Genomic DNA, 21834 nt, shown 5'->3' on the forward strand with positions numbered 1-21834 from the left:
TGGGTAAGCATTGGGATGCCCGGTGTATTTGGGTTTGCGGTCTGGCAACATGGCGCGATGAAACCCGTCGGAGGGTTGCCGTCGCGGAGACCAGAACATCTAGAAAAGTGGCACCGTCCATCGCAAGAGCTGCATCGGGCGGATATCGCATACATATATATTCTGTGCTGGCAAACGGTGCAAAGGGAGGTAGGGACTAAGAGTCTGTTTCCCTGACCTACACAATTGCTGTCGGAAAAGAGGGGGAGGGGGAGAAGACGGGGGCAGGAGCTGATGCTCGGCATTGCTCCCGACTCTACTACGGAGATTGTAGGTATGAGTGGGATCAGTCGTATGAGTGAGCCCACAACAACCTGTCCGATACAACCATCCCTTACACGAGACACACTGACAAGAGTATGACCGTCCTAAAAAGATTCTTTTCCGGAATATGCAGCAAAACCATTTCTCATGACCGGGGTCAGGAGACGGACACGGATTGGGTTCGATACCTTCCCGGAGCAAGAGAATATGGAGCAGTCCCGCTCCAAGGAGCTGCTGGGAGGATGACAATTTGTGGGAGGGACGCAACAAATTAAATGGGGTTACACTGAAATGACAGTCCTTGGTCGGGAAAAATCCCGAGTCGCTCCGGTATATAGAACCGACTGCATTGGGAAGCGATCTGTTGTTGTCGTTTGTCCTGTATTTATAGTTCGTAGGTACGTGAGCACGTATTGTCAAAATTGATGATTGTGTATATTTAGTTATGTGTATGTGCTGTGTGTTCATTCAGAACCGAGGGTGGCTTTCACTGATCGATTTGTGTGGCTCACTGGGGCAGGTAAAAATCCGTAATTTTAGTCGATTGACCTTCTTTGTGGGTTTGTTGTTTTGGTGCGTTAATTGTTTTGTATTTATTTGTTGTTGTGTGTTTGTCTGTTGTACCTGTTGATTACTTTGTTTCTTGTAAACAAGTTTTAAAGGCTCGAATATTGTGTCAGAAATTGTGTTTATCTGTTCGTTTCTTATTCTACCGTCGAATGTTTTCTGTTTGTGGATTTCCATGATTTCGAGTACGTTGAGACGTCGGTCTTTTGCTTGTATGTGAAGAACCCTAACTGTTTTATTGATGCTTGCTGGGGAACATTCATTCTCGACCATGTGATTCGCGAAGTTAGACTCGGGTATAATGTTTGGATTCCGTATTTTTTTGTTGTAATCTCTAATATGTTCTCTGAACCTCGTTCTTATTTGCCGTCCTGTTTGTCCTATGTAACTATGTTGGCATTCGCATGTAAGCTTGTATACGCCGTGGATCCTAAACGGATCCTGTGAGTTAGTGTTAGTTCTTAGTTTTCGCCATAGATTTCCTTCTAAATTTAATCACGGTACAGCTGAAAGAAGAATGCTCCCGATTGCCTTGTCGTGGGCTTCAACTGTGCACAAAATGCAAGGAACTACTGTATGTCATGCTGTTATTTATCTAGGCTGCAAATATTTGCTGCTGGTCAAGCTTATGTGTCTTTGAACCGAGTTAGGTCTTTAGCAGGTTTTCGAATCGAAGAACTTGATTGTTCAAAATTGACTTCGAAGAAACCTTGTAATGTTGATGCATTAAAAGAAATGGATAGGATGAGAAATGTTATAAATAACTAAGTAAAGATTACAATATTTTACCCTACTAAAAACTAAAAAAAAAAATGATATTGTTACGAATATTAGCAACACTAAGGGGTATTGCCATCTCTAAGCCGATGTTAAGCAGTGACTGTATGCCCATCAATAATTCAATTATTATGTCTACACATATGTACGTACACGCAGCGGAGAAGCAACGCACAAACACATGCAGGTATCTTATCTGAGATATGCAATTATAATTGTGGAAGTGTCGCTCACAAACACACGCGCATATTAGATCTATACACGTACATCTGTAGTTATAATTATAGCAGATAACCAACTAGTAGATTTTAGAACAGAAGCGCATAGACGATGCTACGGGGAAATCAAAGAGTATAAAAGGCAGCAACAGTAGAGGCGCTAAAATCAGTTTTGATTAAGCACGCTATCTGTCGAGCAATAGTAGAGTTATTTATTGTGAAGTACTTTAATAGAGGCCATTTTGCATTATTAAATATTGGAGTTATTTATTCAACAGTTTAGTGATTCGAACTTAGCAGAAGGTTGCAAATAAGAGGATTTGCAGTAAATTCGTTACAATATTTAAATTGAATTTAAGCAAAAGGCCTTTCTAAGAACCAGATTTTATTACTTGTTAATAAAACAAACTAAAAAGTAAAAAATAAAATTAAAGAAAAAAAAACTTTTTTAAAAATAAGCTTTTATTATTGGTTAATAAAATTAACTAAAAGGTAAATAAAATTAAAGAAAAAAAACTTTCTTAAAAATAAGCTTTTATTATTGGTTAATAAAATTAAATAAAAAGTAAAAAATAAATTGACTGTACAGAAATATGACACTTTAAAAATTCATTGTAACCTTTAACGATAATTAGGCTTCTTCGGCTGCGACAAAAAAATTACATATTGTACATAATTATATATTTTTAACATTAAAACTTTACACCTAAATTATTAAATCTTACAGTTTATATCACAGTCCTAATTGTTCTAATAAAAACGTGTTAAATTTTGATGGTATAATTAAGAACATTTAGGACCTCCTTTCTTGCCATCACAATGTAACACGCTTTTATTAGAATTAGGACTGTGATATAAACTGTAAGATTTAATAATTCAGGTGTAAATTTTTAATGTTAAAAATATTTAATTATGTACAATATGGTTATTTTTTGTCGCAGACGAAGAAGCCTAATTATCGTTAAAGGTTACAATGAACTTTGTAAGTGTTATATTTCTTTACAGTCAATTTATTTTTTACGTTTTAGTTAATTTTATTAACCAATAATAAAAGCTTATTTTTAAAAAAGTTTTTTTTCTTTATCGAGAAACGCTTTCACTCAAACAAGCTTTTCGTAAAAATTAGAATGAATTGTAATTAGTACACGTAGCCACTACCATTTAGGAGATATTGTGATGCAAAAAATTGTTTTCGATCACGGATCATATAACACGATACCGGCCCTGGACTCCGCGCTTTACGGAGAAATTAACCTTAATATAAGATCACAGTCTACGGAGTTTATGAATGCCATTTTACCTGTTAACTTTTAATTTAGCCTCTTCTTCCCTTAAAGCTGCCATATTTCGCTCACGTGTCTCTGGATCTTCGTTTTTATGCGTACTTGAGTGTAACCGTAGCTCCGAAGTCAAACGAAAAGCTAAGGGACAAAACTTACATCTGTGTATATTATCACCCAGATGATGTACACGTAAATGCTCATTCAGTGCACCTTTTGTAGCAAAGCACCGTTTGCAGTATTTGCATTTATATGGTTTTTCACCGGTATGAGTACGCATATGCTCCCTTAGGCGACCAGCTCTTGCAAATCTATTTAATACAGGCAGAAACAAAAGTTAGAAAAAATTTGATGAGGATTTTTATAATAACTTACCGCTTTTCACAAATATCACATTTATGGGGCTTTTCACCGCTATGAATTAGTTTATGTCTATTTAAAACCGATTTTGTTTTAAAATGTTTTCCACAAATATCGCACGGGTATTGGTATTGTTCGTTCTTGTCCCGTATGTTTTTGTATCTGAAAAAAAAAAAACAGGTAATCTGGGAAAACAAAAAATAACAAGTTTATTTTTTGACATTAAAAGGAAGCGAGGATTTTAATTTTGTAACTAAATTAACAATTATTTGACTACTAAAAAGTCGAGTATGATCAAATTTAAACACGGTCTTAAAACTCTTTAGTATTTTGGACCCATTTGCAAGTTATTTTCTTAGCTCAGAGCTAATTTCAAAATTTTTCAAAAATGTATGAGTTTAACCCCTCATGTTAGGTTAAGTCTGTGTTAAAAATTTACCTTGCCGTTCTGCAAAAGAGCCTTAAAGAACATCTTCGGCTTATATTCAAACCCTCTCTCAGCAAAAACACAATTTTTCAAGAGCAAAAGAACTGTTTTGACAGCTATATTGTGAATTGCTAAAAATATGAATTACAGCAGTAAGTGATGAAAAATCGCTTGTGTATTCAAATAAGTTGTGTGGTTTAAACTCAGTTTAAAATAGTGTGGCGATTGTTGACATCACTAGGTTGTTAGTAAATAATCACGCAACAACAAAAACATGAAGCAAGACGCATTTGTGTACACGAAGACATCAGTCATCATTTATACACATACATACTAGGCAACGAAGAGATATTTCACACACATACATGTGGTCATCAGCCGAAGTAGTTAACACATACGCTCGTATATGGCTATGCGAGAGGCATGGACTACAGATATACATGTATATAGCTGTTAACCAAGCAGGAGATACAATTGTTCTGGAACAGATTTTCGCGAAATCACTAGACCTTAGGAGAAATGGATGAACGAGAAAACCGAGATTATAAAAGCAACGCAAGCTGAGTAATAACTAATCAGTTTGATTTAAACACGCTATTAGTTGCGAAATGCAGTATAATTGTAGTCTAATAAAGACCATTTTACAAACAGAATATTGCAGTTATTTATTCCGATCGTTCAGCCATTCGAACGTTAGCAGAAGGTTTCAAATAAGCGGAATTTCCCTAAATTCGTTACAATACTTTATAAGTCAAATTGAGCCTTTTGTTATTCGAATTAAAATTATTTTCTTAAAAAAATATTGTTGATAAAAGTTTTTGCAAAGCAAAGAAAATATTAGTTTCTGCACGTATCATTTATTTTCAATCGTGTTTTGACCATGACGCCTTGTAAAAGTGCGCAAAATTTCCTTTATTCCTTTTCTTTTCATTTTTTCTTTTCTATTCTCCTCTTCTCTCCTTGCTTCTATTCTCTTTGCTTTCTTAATTTTCCTCCCTTTCGTTTCCTTTTCATCCCTCTCCTCTACTTTTAAAAGTTAGAACATTTTTTGCTTTGCATGGAAATTTTAATATCACATTATAACAAAATATCTAGGAGCTTTCTTGTGTTTATTTCCTAATAAAAATTGTTTATTTGATTTGATACATCAACTTCCGGCGCAGTACGACTTTGACATTTGTCCATCGAATTTACAAAAACAAAGTACATGGAATTTTTAATTATGTTTGTAGGTATGTCACTATGCTGCCACCTTGTATCGTTCCGCCATGCTAAGAGGTATACGGTCCCAAATTGAACTAGGCCTAAGTTAGGAGATGTGACCCTGCAGGAGAAACCTTGCACAAAATATCTAGGGATCATCCTAGACAATAAGTTGCTTAACGTGGAGGAGAGCGAAGAAGGCTTCGACGGTGCTTTATGCATGTAAAATAATGCTGGGGTGGACGTAGGGTTTATCTTCCTCTCTCCCCCATTGGGTATTTACAGCGATTGTAGACCCTATCCTATACTTTGGAATGCCTGTTTGGTGGACAGCCACACGAAAAAGAACCTAACTTAAAAAAGTAGAGGGGGTACGCAGCTTTTGCTTAGCATGGCGGGAGCCCTGAAAACAACCCCGACGACTGAACTGTTTACCGTTCTGCACATTCCACGTGTAGACCTGGTAGCAAAGAACATAGCGTTAACAACCTGCAACGAAGCTCAGTGCTTCGGGGCAGTTTGAGCCCCGACTATGGCCATAGTAGTATAGCGTTATCAATTACAGGACGAACAGATACTTTGGATGCCACCCTCCCATTCTGAGTGATGCGGGCCTTTTTCGTTTTATTTGAAAGATATACAATTTTTAATTTCCGCTTTCGGATTCGTGGCTTTAGCTTTCGCGGAAAAAAATGAATTGTTCCTACAGAGTTACCCCAAACCGAAAGTTGTCATTGTAAATAATTTCCCGACGAATATTTTTTTTTAATGTTTGGCAAAGAGCAACACAAACAGCAACTGCAAAAACAGTATTGTAATAAATCCAACAAAAAACGAAATGACAAATAGCGAAAACAGTAAGAAACATAATAACCATTATCCCGTCGCAAAGATCCTGAGCCAGGTAAATAATTTTGCATTTAAAAAAATTATTGGTTTGAAATTTTTTTCCAACGAAAACATCCGTCTCGACTTTTCAGAGGTATAAGGGCCCCCAATTTTTAAAATCTGAGCATTAAATGCAAATTCCCAACTTAATTGTAAATTTCGAAACTTGAAATGGATTTTATGAATCTTTTCTGACTCGCCCTTAAAATTGAATCGCACATGTTATATAAATTATATTTAGGTTGCAATCTATATAGTTTTTATCAACACCTACTTTCTGTTGAAAATCGACACAGTCCCACTTACTCTATACGCTTTTATAGGCCATGAAATTTTGCGTTTTCTTTGAAATGGTCTCATTTTGTAGCCATTTTTTGTGTGTGCTGCACATGCCTATTTAATATTAAACGATTCAATTGATTGTACCATTGTGATTTAAAACATTGTTTTGTTTGGCCGCTTAAATTGAGGTTAGGTTGTGAATAGAGTGGAAGGCAGTAGAATGAAAGAATGATGTTCGGAGGTTTTTTTTTCAATTAACGTTTTAGACCTGCTACTAGAATAGGAAATGTCCTGTTTAAAACCTCGCTTGGTTTCTTGAGGCTCGGAGAGGTATTTCCCTATCCTTATGGGAGGCCGCCGTGGTATGGTGGTAGCGTGGTCCGCTTACCACACCGAAGATTCTGGGTTCAAGTTCAAGTTTTCTTCATTAGAAAAAATGGTTTTCTATGCTGAAAGCTGGCGAGGTAGAAAAAGCCTCTTGAGCCTGGAAGTAGCGTGAAATGACGAAGTGGAGATGTTGGAAGTGGACAAGCAGCTCAATTAAGCGCAGAGTCTCAAGGAGTTGAGAAGCGCAATACAAAGCTTTACAGCTTCAAAGCTTCCGCTACCCAATTGTCAACCTCACCTACGTGAGGGCAATCCTGTTACAAATATGAATGTATCATACACATATTTAGCAGGCGAGGCTCTGGCGACCCCAAGTTCCTTATGGAACTAGGGGGTGGTGGCGACATGGCCTAGAAGGTTTAATGTGGTCATATTAGTCGTTCCAGAGATGGTCTGGCTAGCACCTAAATGGTGCCTTGTTAACGGAACTAACCGGATCTATATCCGGCAAAGGACCATCAACATCGATAACGCTACCCAAAACCTTCGGGAAGTGTCTTTATCGTTAATACAACGGCAACAACAAGCGGGTTAGGGAGTAAAGGAGTGGTATCGGTCGATATGACTCGCCTTCATTTGTAAACGGGTAAAAGTCTAGAAAAGGGGTCGACTGCTGATACTCGTTTCGGGAGAGGGGTCAAACGACGCGTATGGACCTCGACAGCAATAAGCTTGAAACACAATGCCCTGACGCCGCGAAGTAAACGCGACGAACATCGCCTTGTCAAAAATAGAATCCCCATAATTACATGAAGGTGAACACAATGAACGCCAAGAGCGACGTCATTTTGCGAAGATAGATTTATTTCTATCGTCGCCGCCAGGCAATGACGACAAACATCCCAAGGGTTGCTGCTGTTCAACTTTTTAAGTATGAAACAAGAAAACAAAATATCCAAAAACAAATTTTTTTCTTTACATATAATTTTTAATTTAAATTCTTAACATTTTTGTTTTGTTTTGTTAATTTCTTAACATTTTGGGCGTGTTTTAGCAGTCAAGTGCTAAAGCAGAGAATTAAAAAACGTTTAATTGTTTTCATCTTTATTTCTAAATAATGGCTACTCTGAATAAACAGCGTCAATTTCGCTCGGCATTGTGTTTCAAGCAATAATCTGAAGGCGGAAAAGAAATGAGATATTTGCAGTTAATGTTGGCAATTTTCATGTGGTTTTTGTAATATTGTTGTACACAGGAAACAATTGTGTGTGCAACGGGGTTTTGCACGGAAGGCCGCCAAAGAAGAAAAGTGTTCTGCACAAAAATACTATGAATCGCACCCCCTTTCAGAGGGACCCGGTTTTCGGTTTCTCGTTAATATCTTATGAAGGCCTCAACATTTTCTGTCTTCGCATTACACGGCGCTACAGTGATTTTGTTTAAGTACGACGTTTATTGTAAACAAGAAAATTAAACTCCCACCATGAAGTCGATGTCGTGCCACTTCAGGATCGTGGATATGATTTCAGTATAGAATCACTACGGCATTTATCATAATTATTGTTCGAGAGTGTCTTTTTATTGTTTATTTTGTAAATAATTCATCATAATAATTTATTTGAAATAGTTTTTCGTGATATTTTTAACCATGTTGGGAGTAGTTAAAAAAAGGAATAATTGATTTTGAATACAAATATTGATAATATTGTTACATTTCAAGTTCTTATTACAGCCAAATTTTGAATGTTATGTTGTGACTTTTTAAAAACGTTTGCTTGACCTCCTACGGTTATAGACTGCATCATCAGTTTCACGTTTGAGCAACCAGCAGTAGGTAGCCAGCATTCTGATCTGATTCTTGCCAACAAAACGTGTTTGACTCACTGGTATTTCCTGGTGAAATCGTTCTTCTTGTTCATCACTGAGTTTTCCAAGATTTTCGGGGAAGAAATCCAAATGGGTATGTAATAAATGGATTTTGATTGACATTCTGCATCCCATTTCTTCATAAGTCTTTAAAAACTCATTTACTACTTCAACATAGTCATCATTCCTGTTGTCTCCAAGAAAGTTTTCACACAAAGAAATAAAGCTCTTCTATGCTCTTTGCTCGATTGAGTTAAATTTTTCGGAAAATTCTTTGTCAGAAAAAATTTTATGTATTTCCGGACCAACAAACACACCAAAATTTCTGTCTGCCTCCAAGACAATTCTAAATCACGCACAAGGTCACGAAAATCTTCTTTTGAGACTACATGATGTTCCGTTGTTAGAACCCCAGTTGGAAGAAATTCCTTGCCAATTTGTGAACCGTCAGAATTTTATTCTTCAGATTCCAATGCATGTTTCGATACAAGATTTGCAACAAAAATATTCGTTTTTTCTTCCTTTATGGGGTGAGATACGGTTACTACCTGAGCATTTTATGCGGTCACGGGTTTTATAGTGGCGACCAATGGTGTTTGTTTGGCAGAAATAGCAATCTTCTTCCTTATGGAAAATGGATGGGTTGGCTCTGATACAACTCCAGCAAACAATTGAGCTGAGTTCTTTGTGGTTGTATAACATTTTCAAAGGAGTTTTTGCTCTTAACCATATTCCACGGGGTTGGAACGATTCAAGTCACCTTTATACCAAAATCTGGAAGGGCGTGTTACGTGACCCCTAAAGGCTTCAGACCGATTTGTCTGATATCTTTCCAGCTGAAGACACTCGAGAGGTTATTGGACTCTTCACTAAGGGAGTTCTTGGAGGGGAAGTTATCGACATCCCAGCATGCGTATATGAAATGGAACTCCACGGAGACGGCCTTGCATGCAATTGTCTCCCAGATCGAGAAATCCTTGGCGTACAAGGACTTCACACTCATAGGTTTTCTCGACACTGAGGGAGCTTTCAACATTGTTACGCCCTCTGTGATAACTGATGCACTAATCGGGCCGGGGGCCGATCCAGGGCTAGTGAAACTTGGTCAGCAGTTACTGTTACGAAGAAAGGTTCATGCTAACCTGGCTCTACGGTGGTCAAACACATACGGAGAGGCACCCCACAGGGTGGGGTGCTTTCTCCATTTCTATGGGTTGCCACACTTAATGAGCTCTTGGTTCTTCTTGAGAAGGACGGTTGCGGCAAGGTAATCGCATATGCTGATGACCTTGCGCTGTTAGTTACCGGGAAGTTTCCGCAGACACTATGCGATATAATTCAAACAAAGCTGAGACTGGTGGAGAACTGGACCAGGAGTAAAGGTCTATCGGTCAATTCAGCCAAAACTGAACTGGTTCTATTCACCAGGAAATATAAGATACCTGCGTTGCAGCTGCTGGTGCTAGCGGGTATGACCCTGACGCTGAGGGACTCTACCAAATACCTAGGAGTAATTTTGGATATAAAACTATCCTGGAGGAAAACGTTGAGGAGCATGAGAAAAAAGCAACGGTGGCACTGTACAGCTGTAGAGGAGCCTTTGTGCGAAAATGGGGATTATCACCGGATATTACCCTGTGGCTCTACACCGCTGTGGTTAGACCAATTCTTTTATACGGGGCAGTGGTCTGGTGGACGAGCTTAGATACTTAATTATTCCTATGGGTATTCCAGTAGGTACAAAGTGCTCTAATCTGCGTGAGGGGTGCTCTGCGCACCACCCCTGCGGAGGCGTTGGACACTATTTTTAATGTGTTGCCAATAGATGTAATGGCCAAGCTATGTGCGGCCTTTTCTGCTCTGCGGCTGCGACAGTTATCCGGATAGAGAGACAATGTGGATGGCCATGCAGCCATCCTTAAGTATCTGCATTCGCCTTCGATGGACTAGTGCAATATGAAGTACGCGGTTATCATCCCGGATAGGGATTATTGGTAGGAGCCGCCGGACCTGAGCGATAGGCTGTAGATATATACTGACGGCTCCAAACTGTATAATAAGGTGGGTAGCGGTGTCCTTGCACCTCACCTAGGGTGGAATCTATTATTTAGCCTAGCCGATCATTGCAGCGTCTTTCAGGCGGAGGTGGCTTCTATAAATGAGGCCACTGATCACCTGGGGAAGGCTACTCACGGCTATAAGCAAATTTGTATTTACTCTGACAGCCAGGCTGCACTAACAGCACTTGGGTTGGACTAATGTAAGGCCAGGACAGTAGAGAAGTGCCGCAAATCTATTAACGAGATCGCTGAGCAAACATCCCTCAGTCTGGTTGTTGTTGTTGTTGTAGCGATAAGGTGCTCCCCGAAGGCTTTGGGGAGTGTTATCGATGTGATGGTCCTTTGCCGGATACAGATCCGGTACGCTCCGGTAACACAGCACCATTAAGGTGCTAGCCCGACCATCTCGGGAACGATTTATATGGCCACATTAAACCTTCAGGCCATCCCTCCCTCCCCACCCCCAAGTCCCATAAGGAGTTTGGGTCGCCAGAGCCTCGTCTGTTAGTGAAACAGGATTCGCCGCGGATAGGTGAGGTTCACAATTGGGTTTGGAGAAGCTGTATAGTGCGCTGGCAACCTGAAGGGTTGCGCTACACCGCCCATTGAATCTGGTATTTTAGTCGCCTGTTACGACAGGCATACCTACCGCGGGTATATTCTGACCCCCTAACCCGCTGGGGGCCCTCAGTCTGGTGACACTCGTATATACCGGGCAATGAGATGGTTTACGAACTTGCAAGAGGGGGCACAACCGTTCCGCTTTCGTCGTCCTGGAAGGGATTGAGCACGCCGCACGTTTCCTGTAAGCTCACTTTGAAAGGCATTTTCCTTACGGAAGCGGGTGTGAGATGGAGCAATCTCGAATCCTGCTACGACACCAAGCTCGTGTGGCCTGAATGGGACGCGAGACGCGCAAAAATGACTACTGCCGGAGCTGCAAAGACGAAGAGGAGATAGAAAGAGTCAATCATTTTCTGTGTGATTATCCCGCGCTTTGGCACAAGAGGAAGAAATCTCTGGGATCTCCCTTCTTTGACGATCTTTGTGATCTGGCTAAGTTGGAACCTAAGAAACTCCTTACGTTTGCTGTATCGACCTGTTGGTTTGAGTAGGGGAGAGATCCACGTGGTATCTCAGATATCTCAATCGTGAGCGCAGAGCTCGTAAACTGCGTCAACTGGCAGCCGATGGTAACATTGGCATCCGACCACCTGCCTATACTTATTTCGCTTGAGCGTACCGCCGACTTCATCGTCACAGAAAAACGCACTTTCATAAACTTCAAAAAAAGGAAAGTGGGACGAATATAAATCTTTTACAGACAATCTCTTTGCTGCCATCCCTATCCCGACTGATGCCCGCAAAGGGGAGCGTGCCTTCCGCAAGGTCATTGAATCCGCCTCGGCACCTTTCATTCCTGCCGGGAGAATTCCCGAAATTCGGCCCCACTTCCCGGCGGAGGCCGCAAACTTGGCGAGAGAACGTGACCTTATAAGACAGCTTGATCCAGGCGACCCCCAAATAAGGGATATAAACCAACGCATCAGATTGCTTGTGGATGAACACAAGCGGGCGAAATGGGAGGAGCACCTAAGAGGTTGTAACCTCACTACCGGTGTGGGTAAACTTTGGTCCACCGTAAAGTCCCTATCGAATCCGTCTAAGCACAAAGACAAAGTTTCCATCGCCTTTGGCGATAAAGTGCCGTCGGATGCGAAAAAATGCGCGAGCGCTTTCTGCCGACAATATATAATGCATTCTACGGTCGACAAAGATAGACGGAGGGCCAACAGACACGCACATAAGCACAAATTCAGCACGTCACTAATCACCTTCACCGCTAAAGAGGTTGAGGACGCCATTGGTCACGCTAAACCATCCAAAGCAGTGGGCCTAGACGGCATAGCCATGCCGATGCTTAAAAGCCTAGGGAAAAAGGGTTTCAAATATTTAGCGCATGTCTTCAACCTGGCTCTTTCCACCTTTGTCATACCCGAAAAATGGAAAATGGCCAAGGTGATCCCGCTACTAAAGCCTGGGAAACCAGCAAACATAGGAGAGTCGTATCGCCCGATATCTCTCTTATCGCCAGTAGCAAAGACGCTTGAAGCAATTTTGCTCCCTTATTTCCAAGCAAATTTGCAGCTAGCCTGTCATCAGCATGGCTTCAGAAAACTCCATAGCACAACCACCGCGCTAAATGCCATTAGCACCCAGATAAATTGCGGTTTAAATCAAAACCCCCACCATAGAACAGTACTCGTAGCGCTAGACCTATCAAAAGCTTTTGATACGGTCAACCATGGCTGGTTACTGCAAGACCTGGAAGGGTCTACCCTTCCCCCATGTCTTAAAAGGTGGACCGCAAATTATCTGGGTGGTAGGCAGGCATCGGTGCAATTTAGAAACGAAACATCAAAACCAAGAAGAATTAAACAAGGGGTGCCACAGGGTGGTGTCATATCTCCACTTTTCTTTAAATTCTACATATCTAAGCTACTTTCACCACCGGAAGGAGTCAGAATCGTTTCCTACACCGACGACTGCACAATAATGGCCACAGGCCCAGGCCCACAGATAGATGAGCTATGCAATAGAATAAACGGCTACCTCCCTGATCTCTCCAGTTTTTTCGCCTCGCGAAACCTGGCATTATCACCGACTAAATCTTCCGCGACCTTATTTACAAATGTCGACCATTTTGAACATCCACGTCGATGGCACTACGCTACCGACTGTCCTACACCCCAAAATCTTGGGTGTGACGTTTGATCAGGATCTACAATTTGGTGAGCACGCAGCCGCAATTGTTCCGAGAACTCAGAGCCGTAACAAAATCCTCAAATACCTCGCTGGCAGTACTTGGGGAAGAGATAAGGAGACGCTCATGACTACATACAAAGCAATTAGCCAGCCGATTACGTGCTACGCGTCACCCATATGGTCGCCAAGCCTAAAAATTACCCACTGGACGAAGCGACAGGCCTGCCAAAATACTGCTCTCAGAATCGCCATCCCCAGAACACCATCTGCATAATGAGGCGAGAATACTCCCCATCAGGGAGAGAAATTAGATGCTGACCAAACAGTTCCTGTTGAATACCCAGAAACCTGAGCATCCCAACAGACATCTGATTGATGAGCCAACACCGCCTAGGGGCTTAAGGAGTCATCTCCGTAAGCATTTTGAAGAAATACGGCACCTGAGAACCCAGCCGTATGAAGCGAAAAAACACAAGCAGGTCCTTGTTGAACTCCACAAACAGGCGTCGGACCTTTATGCTGGGAATTGCCCGGTGAATCCAGTACTCAAAGAAAAGTACCCAAAACTCGCGGAAGACGAACGCATACTCCCCAGGGAAACGCGTGTCACTCTTGCTCAACTTCGTTCTGGATACTGTAACAGGTTAAACTCTTACCTATCCAGAATCAACCCCGACATACATAATGTTTGCCCCGCTTGCAATGTGTCCCCACATGACACCAACCATCTCTTTAATTGTAATGTGGAACCAACGCCTCTAACACCCCTTTCCTTATGATCCACCCCTGTTGAAACAGCAAGTTTACTTGGATTCCCGTTAGAGGATATTGATGACAATTTGTGATCGGTCGCGGCTGTTAGGTGGGGCGAACCACTGCTACAACAACAACAACAACATCCACGTGGTATCACAATGGGACCTTTTTGGGCCTAAGTGCACTGGAGCTCGCACCGGTGGCCACTCTAACCTAACCTAACCTACATAAAAAAGATGTCAAACTGTGCAAAACGGGAAAAAAGGGTAAATCCTATATAAATTTTCGAAAATGTCACAATTTTTTTGTATAAAGTATAAACAAAAATATATATATCACCTTAAAGCTTAAATCTTCTTGTATTAACGATAGACATTCCCCAAGGCTTTGGGGAGTGTTACCCATGTTAATAGTCTTTTGCGGAATATAGATCCCGTATGCTCCGGTAACCACGCACCATTAACGTAATAGTGCGACCATATCGGAAACGATTAACATGACCACATTAAACCTTCTGGGCGTATCATGACCTTATGTTATAAAATTTTACAAATCTTTCAAACGAGAGGTAAAAAGATTTGCCCCAAATCGACAAATTTTCCTTTGAATAAGGCTTAACGGATAAATTGTAAACAGATGTAAATCAAAATTTTATTTTGTTGGGAAAACGCAAAGTTTTATTTTTTCATAGACTTCCATTATAGAATTGAGATTCAAAGGCATATATGTCCGCTTTTTTGGTCTTTCTGAGTATTCTATAAATGTCAGCATAATCTTCTTAGTTGGTTTGGTTGGTATATCGAAATATCTAAAAAAGGCAAATTTTGAGTTTAATCAGTTTACAACTAAACGTGCGATGTAGTGGGGTTTCGATGGACTGTCGGTTTCTATCACAAACAGAAATTCAAACTTAATATTGTCCAGCTCTTTGGCGGCTATTGCTCAATTATTAGCCCAAACTACGCGAACCAAAAAAAAAAGTTTTCGAAAAATTTCAATAATCGAGAAGTATCAAAATTCTATCAAAGTAGAAGTAATGAGTCTCTCAAAAAGGAGCACTTTTTTCTTCCATTTTCAAAGAATATATTCTTCGTCTCTGGGTATCCTAACGTTGCTCGTTATGGTATCCTATGTTAGCTGGGGACGCGCTAATAGGCGCGATATACATACATAAAACAAAAAGTTGGCAATATAATCCTTATCATACTTACGGCACAGTTAATTTTTGCTCTTCCGTTGTAAATTCTTCTTTGGTTGCAAAGGTTGTTGAATGGATTGTGTCGCTATATTCAGTATTTTCTGCATCATCTTCAATGGGCTCGTTTTTGATAAATTCGCTTAACTCGCCTTGCGCTTGGATTGTGTCGCTATATTCAGTATTTTCTTCATCATCTTCAATGGGAACGTTTTTGATAAATTCGCTTAACTCGCCTTGCGAATTTTCACAACAATTCAGTAATTGTTCGTTTTTTAGTAAATGCTCAGCAGTACTGCATTGTGCTGATTCCACCTCAATTGCTTGCTGTCTGCCTTCAAGAGCCGTTTCTATTTCTGCAAGTGAGTTTTGAGCAGTGCATTTGGGCTGGCAATTGCTCAACGGGCATGAATCTGTGTCGTTTGGTAATACTTCATCGTCAATTTCTGCCTCCATCATCGACCTTTTTAAATCATCCCATTTTTTAGAAATCATTTCTCGCATCTTACGGTCGGATTGCACGCACAATCTTTGGAACCGATATACACATATCAATTGGTGCAAGCATTTACAGCAAATTTTTTTTGGTAGCTCGTCACCTAGCTGCACGTCCACTATTTGGGGTATTGTGCTGGATAACAAGTCAGCTATTCGTAATTCGTCGCATTCCTCAATAGTTTCAAATATAGATTGATGTTGTGGTTCAGTGCTGCCTTCAGACGAGAAGGCTTCCAGTTTAATCATACAGGTCCGACAGAGGTAATCGATATATAGATCACTTGTATCCATTTGAGCGAGTGTATCCATTGTAAACATGTACTATGGAGTGTCTGCTTTAGTAAAAATTATAAAAAAAACCACAGTGAAACACTATAAGGGAGACTTAGGGATGAAACAATTCTAGAAAAGAGAATAAGGTACTCAACTTTTGACCCGATACCAAAAAAATTTGTAGTCGATACTTTTGCATCGAGTACTCAGTACTTTTGCATCGACTACTCAGGTATCGGAGAAAAAAATTGTATCGATAAACACTCCATGCCATTGTGAATTCATTCAAGTGAAAAATCTTTATATTCCTCCATTGCCATACCTACATGTCAAATAATAGTTGTAAAGAGAAAGGCTGTCGCGGGCATAGTGTACCTATACCAAGTGTGTTCACTAAGCGATAAACGTCAAAACTACAAACAGCCTCGCTCACCTGATGGAAATCTCAGGTCTAGAGTCGCATTTTTGGTCTCAACGACAACATTTTTGTCTACCAATCGTCTCGACTTTTTCAGTTTTTCAATCATTCGGAGCATTCGGTAATGGTATCCATTTTGAATTCGCTGTCATTCCGAATCCAGCGAGTGCCTGTCAGAATGCTTGACAGATAAGTCAACACACTTGTACTTGTACACTATGGTCGCGGGTGGCCAGAGAATGGAAGAAAGGTTTGCTTTTTGCTCGCTGTTATTAAATTGAAATGCCATGAATCGCCCATTTGTGTTTCAAATGAACTTTTCTCTTAATTGTGTATACAGAAAATCAGACTACATATTGATTTTAATTTCTAAAATCTAGTTATTAGATGAAATATGAGCAGGCTGTTAAGCAAACATTTGAAAATTTGTAAATAATTCAATACGCCCGTCGTTTGCAAAAATGATTGAAAAACACTATTGGCAATAGATTTAAGTAATCGAACAGCGATTGAACAGGTGGTCGAGGCTGTTTACTATTGTGAACGTTTTTTTAAACATTCGCCACTTGTATGAATTCACAATGCTTCATACGCTCGTATCCACGGTTGCCATACCATGTTTTCATTTGGGACCAAAATTCATCGAAAAACAGGACCAAATCTCAAGGAAATGGACCAAATTTTTGTATTGTAACGAATTTAGGGAAATTCCGCTTATTCGCAACCTTCTGCTAACGTTCTAATCGCTTAACTGTTGAATAAAGGCTCCATTACTGATACTTAACATAGACTTGACTTGGCTTGCGAACTGTCACTTACAGTTCTGTTAAATGAACATTGCATGGTACTGATTACTCAAAACTTAACTTGACTTAGAAGTCTGTTGAATTTTGATTTTCTATGTAAGTTCTAAGTGACGTTTACATTTTGAGATGCCATTTGTTTGTTTCCATTTCATTTTGACATTTTGTCATACAAATTGACATTTATTTAAAAATAAATTTCAACGCTGATTATGATGCCAGATTTTATGCGCCAAGTGGAGTATAATCGTGGCTAAGTTCCCAAGTTTACGCCAAGTCAAGTCAAGTCTATGCTAAGTATCAGTAATGGGGGCTTAAATCAGTCCAATATGTGAAGATAGCAAATTGTAAATGTACTGTTAACATATGTTAGCTCTACTTACATAACAAAAGCTAAATATTGTATTACATCCATAGATAATAAGTATCGATAACCACAGCCAACTTGACAAATGATGAGGATGAGCAATAAAAAGAAAAGAGAAAGACTTACTTCTGGTTGAGCAATTCATAGTACAGGTCTACAAGTAGGATATGTAGCAGAACGCACATACACAGTCATGCTCACCTGATAAATGCTTGTTATCGTTCGTTTTTTTTTGTGGAAGCTATTTGGCACTGTTGTACTTCTTAGGTTGAAGAAAAGTGTAGTAGCAGCTATCGAAAACTGCGTAAAATTTTTATTGTAAAATTACAAAGAAATATCCTTATTTACTTTCAAACACTTAATTACATCTCTCTTTAAAATCCATATGTTTTGGACAATTTTAATTAACAAATTGTGATAGTTTATTACCGGGGACGATTGTTAAAACATGACAAAAACCGTTCGGGAAGTATTAATGGAGGCGTTTTTGCCTCGCTTCCAATAATTCGAATACTTTTTCGCCTTTGGACTATTGTTAACAGGACAAAACGCGTCTTTTCATTTCTCTTTCTACATTTTTGGACGGGTTATTGCAGTCGACCTCGGTTTCAAACTGTTTTTCGCGGAGAACTTTTGAACGGGCAGAAAAACTTAGCATCCGTGTTTGTATTCTTAAGACTGGAATAACTACGCGTCCTCAGATACCCCAATTCAAGACTTTTGTATAATTTTCTGTAGGACCCATATAGACGCACTAGATTTTCATACTAAAGTCGATCAAAAAAATTTACCATCACAGCAACCCATATCTGGAATTCCGCTCCCTTTTTTGTTTCCTACGTCGCTTTCCACGACAGCAACCACGGTAATTTTGACACTTCGTTCAGTGTCAAACGCATGTTCCACGCAAGTTCCACAATAGTTTGACACTGACCGAAGTGTCAAACGGCAGTGTGTTAGAAAGAGAAAGGAATTGTTTCCCTCTCATACATATCATACTTGTAAACTTGTACTATGGAACAATTAACAGAGCAACGTTTAAGAAAGGAATAATATCCCTCATAATGCACGTTGAATACTCATAAATTTGAAATTTTATAACTCAGGTGTGGGGTTCAACCACATACCCATTTGGAAAAATTTATATTTATTGTACAATTAAAATGGCCAACCCAAAACAAAAATTGACGAATGCATTACAAGAAGCCGGGGTGGAATTTCCCCCATCAGCCACGATGCAACAGTTGCGCAACTTATTGCAGAGCGTAGTGTGAGTTGGAGCAAATATAATAGCCTCTGCCCCTGGAAACGCTACAGATTCTGACGAAACTAGCGATGCCTTCGATATTGGTGCCACTAATGCTGCCGATTCCGCCAATATAGCAGATGCTAATACTGCCGTTGCCGATCCTAGTATTACTAACGCCACTCTTACTGCCGATGCCGGGAATATAGTAGACGCTAATGCTGCCGATGCCGCCAATATAGCAGATGCTAATACTGCCATTGCCGATTATAGCATTACCAACGCCACTCTTACCGCCGATGCCGCCAATATCAATAATACCCGCGAAAATGCCGCTACAGCAGCCACATCCACTACCATCAACAGTGCTAGAGGCCAACGAGCCATACCAGGCATTAGCGACCTAGACGAAGAGGTCGTAGCATTAAAGAAGAGGCTTGAAATTTTGACACTAATCAAGAGAATCGAAGATCTTGAAGGTCGGGTCCCCATCAAGAATAAGCGACGTCTAGACTTTGGAGATATCGAGCGCGCTCTCCCTACATTCAACGGAGATGACGTGTCATACTCAGAACTTAATTTCTTACGTGATTTCGAGGAAATTATGGATTCCTCAGGAGCGGACGATAGCTTAAAGCTTCTGGCTCTCCGCCGTTCGCTAACAGGGACAGCATGAGTCTTTCTATCAACAAGAACTGCCAGTGGCGTAACAATAGGGTGTAATGGGTGGCAAAATGCCACGGGCCCCCGTCCCAAGAGGGCGCTGTGCATGAGTAATTTATTTTATGTGAAAAGTATATTTTTATAAATTCTGCTTAAAATCCAATCAATAAATCGTTAAGCATTTCAACCGAACTTAACAAAAAGATGTTTATTCATTTTTAGAGAAGCACGCGTGACGAGTAATTTTACTTACTTATGACCGTCAAAAACCCGTCAATCAAAATTCCGATAATTGCAGGTTCTTATTCATTTTAAAATGCATCCATTGGTTTCCACATATTTTTAAGTTAAATATTAAAATGTCTAGTTCCAGAAAATATTTAAGTGGGAGCGAAAAACGAAAGAGAAGGAGACTGAAGAAAAAAATAAAAAGCTGCCTAAAATTAGTCAGTACTTGAAAAATGATGACTTAAATAATAAAAAATCGATTGAGCAGTGCTCCAGAAGTGAATAATCGGAGCTTACTAAAAGTACACCAGTGTTATCAGATGCAGCACCCAACATCAGTGAATATCTAGATCCAGAACAACCACAACAAGGTACCGGCAAAAATCAAAGTGAATTATATTCTAGCATGAAAAATATTGTATCTTCGCCATATGTTACTGATAAGGGTAATTTTAAAGAGGTAACTAATCAAGTGAAAAGGTTCCTGATTGAAAACGGACATTGTAAACCTAATGGCCCTTTCTTAAAAGATAGTAACAATAGATATTTTATAGAAAAACATTACTATACTCTCTCCAAGTCTGGCGTCAAGCTTGAACGTACATGTCTTTCCTATTCTTTAATACTTCAGAGTGCGTATTGTGAACCGTGTTGGTTATTCGCAAATCGGGCATCTAAGAATATCAAAATGTTTGGATTGAGGGCTATGACGACTGGAAGCATATTGTAGATGGCATACAAAGACACGAGAAATCAAAAATTCATCTGTATTCCTGTCTTACGTATCAACAGTGGCGACTACATGGAACACTCGATGAAGAGCAAGCGTCTATGATAAAAAAAGAAAAATTCTTTTGGCGACAAGTACTTTCTAGGCTCCTTGATGTTACTCTGACACTTTCAACATGTAACTTAGCCTTTCGTGGCCACAGAGAAATCCAAGCTACAAAGGAAACTTTTTGAGTATTGTTGAGTTATTAGGAAAATACGATCCGATTTTGCAAGAGTTGTTAAATAAACCAAAGGGCCAAATAAAATACTTAAGTCCGAAAATACAAAATGAGCTAATTTCTGTCCTGATTTTAAAAGTAGAAAATGCACTTATAAATGAAATAAATGAAGCACCATTCTACTCTCTCTTATTCGACACAACGCAAGATATTTAAAAAATTTATCAAATGTGTGAACTTTGCCGTTATTGTATGATCGAAAAAGATTGTAATGTGATCCCTAAGGCACTTGTCATTAACGAAAAATTTTTGGGATTTCATGAAGTTAAGGATCAAACTGCCTCAGCAATGTACAAGCAAATTATTAAATCCATAAATGACAAAAACATTCCTCTAAATAAGTGTCGAGGACAAGGATATGATGGTGCTAACACAAAGAAAGGGACTTATGGTGGAGTTCAAAAACTCATAAAAGATGTTGAGCCAAATGCCGTATATGTTCACTGTGCTGCTCATAATTTAAATCCTAGTACTCAATGATGCAGTGAGAGAGGTTATTGATATGCAAAATTTTTTTGAAACAATTCAACAAATTTATAATTTTTTTGGGCATAGTATCAAAAGATGGAATTTTTTATCGAGTTTGATATCTAATAAAGAAAGTGAGTCTTCAAATTCAATAACATTGAAAACATTAAACCCTACTAGATGGGCAGGACGTTATGATGCCGTTTTTGTTTTAAAATTTCGGTTTGTTGAAGTGCAAAAAGCGCTAACGAAAACAATCCTGTTAAATTGCAAATCAGATGAAAGAAATGAAGCTTTTTCACTCAAAAAGAAGATCGAAAACTAAAATTTTGTTATGTTACTGGTTTTCCATTGTAAGATCCTACTTACTATCGATGCATCCTGTAAAGCACTTCAGTCTAAAGCCACCGATCTTTCAAATGCCGTAAAACGTTTGAAAATCTGCCTAGAAGTATTGGAAAGGTATGGACATGAATTTGAAAATGGAAGCAAATAGTGTAGCTGAAAAATGGTCCATCACCGCTGAATCTTCTAATACTCGTCAGAGGAAGGTAAAACGCCATTTTGACGAGCTCTCCGAAGATG

The 21834-nt window shown here is 39.6% G+C and overlaps 1 protein-coding gene across 2 annotated transcripts in view; it reads right to left on the reverse strand.

The window, feature by feature from the left end:
* Positions 1 to 16194, reverse strand: part of LOC137249168 (zinc finger protein 595-like) — a 139457-nt gene extending 123263 nt beyond the window's left edge. The window contains exons 1-3 of one of the 2 annotated variants that reach the window (XM_067780455.1): positions 15292 to 16193; positions 3521 to 3667; positions 3166 to 3456 (exon numbers count right to left, since the gene is read on the reverse strand). In XM_067780455.1, coding sequence (XP_067636556.1) covers positions 3166 to 3456; positions 3521 to 3667; positions 15292 to 16091 — 1238 coding nt within the window. In that variant the 5' untranslated portion in view covers positions 16092 to 16193. Of the gene's footprint in view, positions 1 to 3165; positions 3457 to 3520; positions 3668 to 15291 lie in introns of both variants that reach the window. The other variant, XM_067780456.1, reaches the window with a different exon arrangement.
* Between the last annotated feature and the right edge of the window lie 5640 nt (positions 16195 to 21834).

This window comes from Eurosta solidaginis, chromosome 4, assembly GCF_040869045.1.
Source record: "Eurosta solidaginis isolate ZX-2024a chromosome 4, ASM4086904v1, whole genome shotgun sequence".
Taxonomy (NCBI): domain Eukaryota; kingdom Metazoa; phylum Arthropoda; class Insecta; order Diptera; family Tephritidae; genus Eurosta; species Eurosta solidaginis.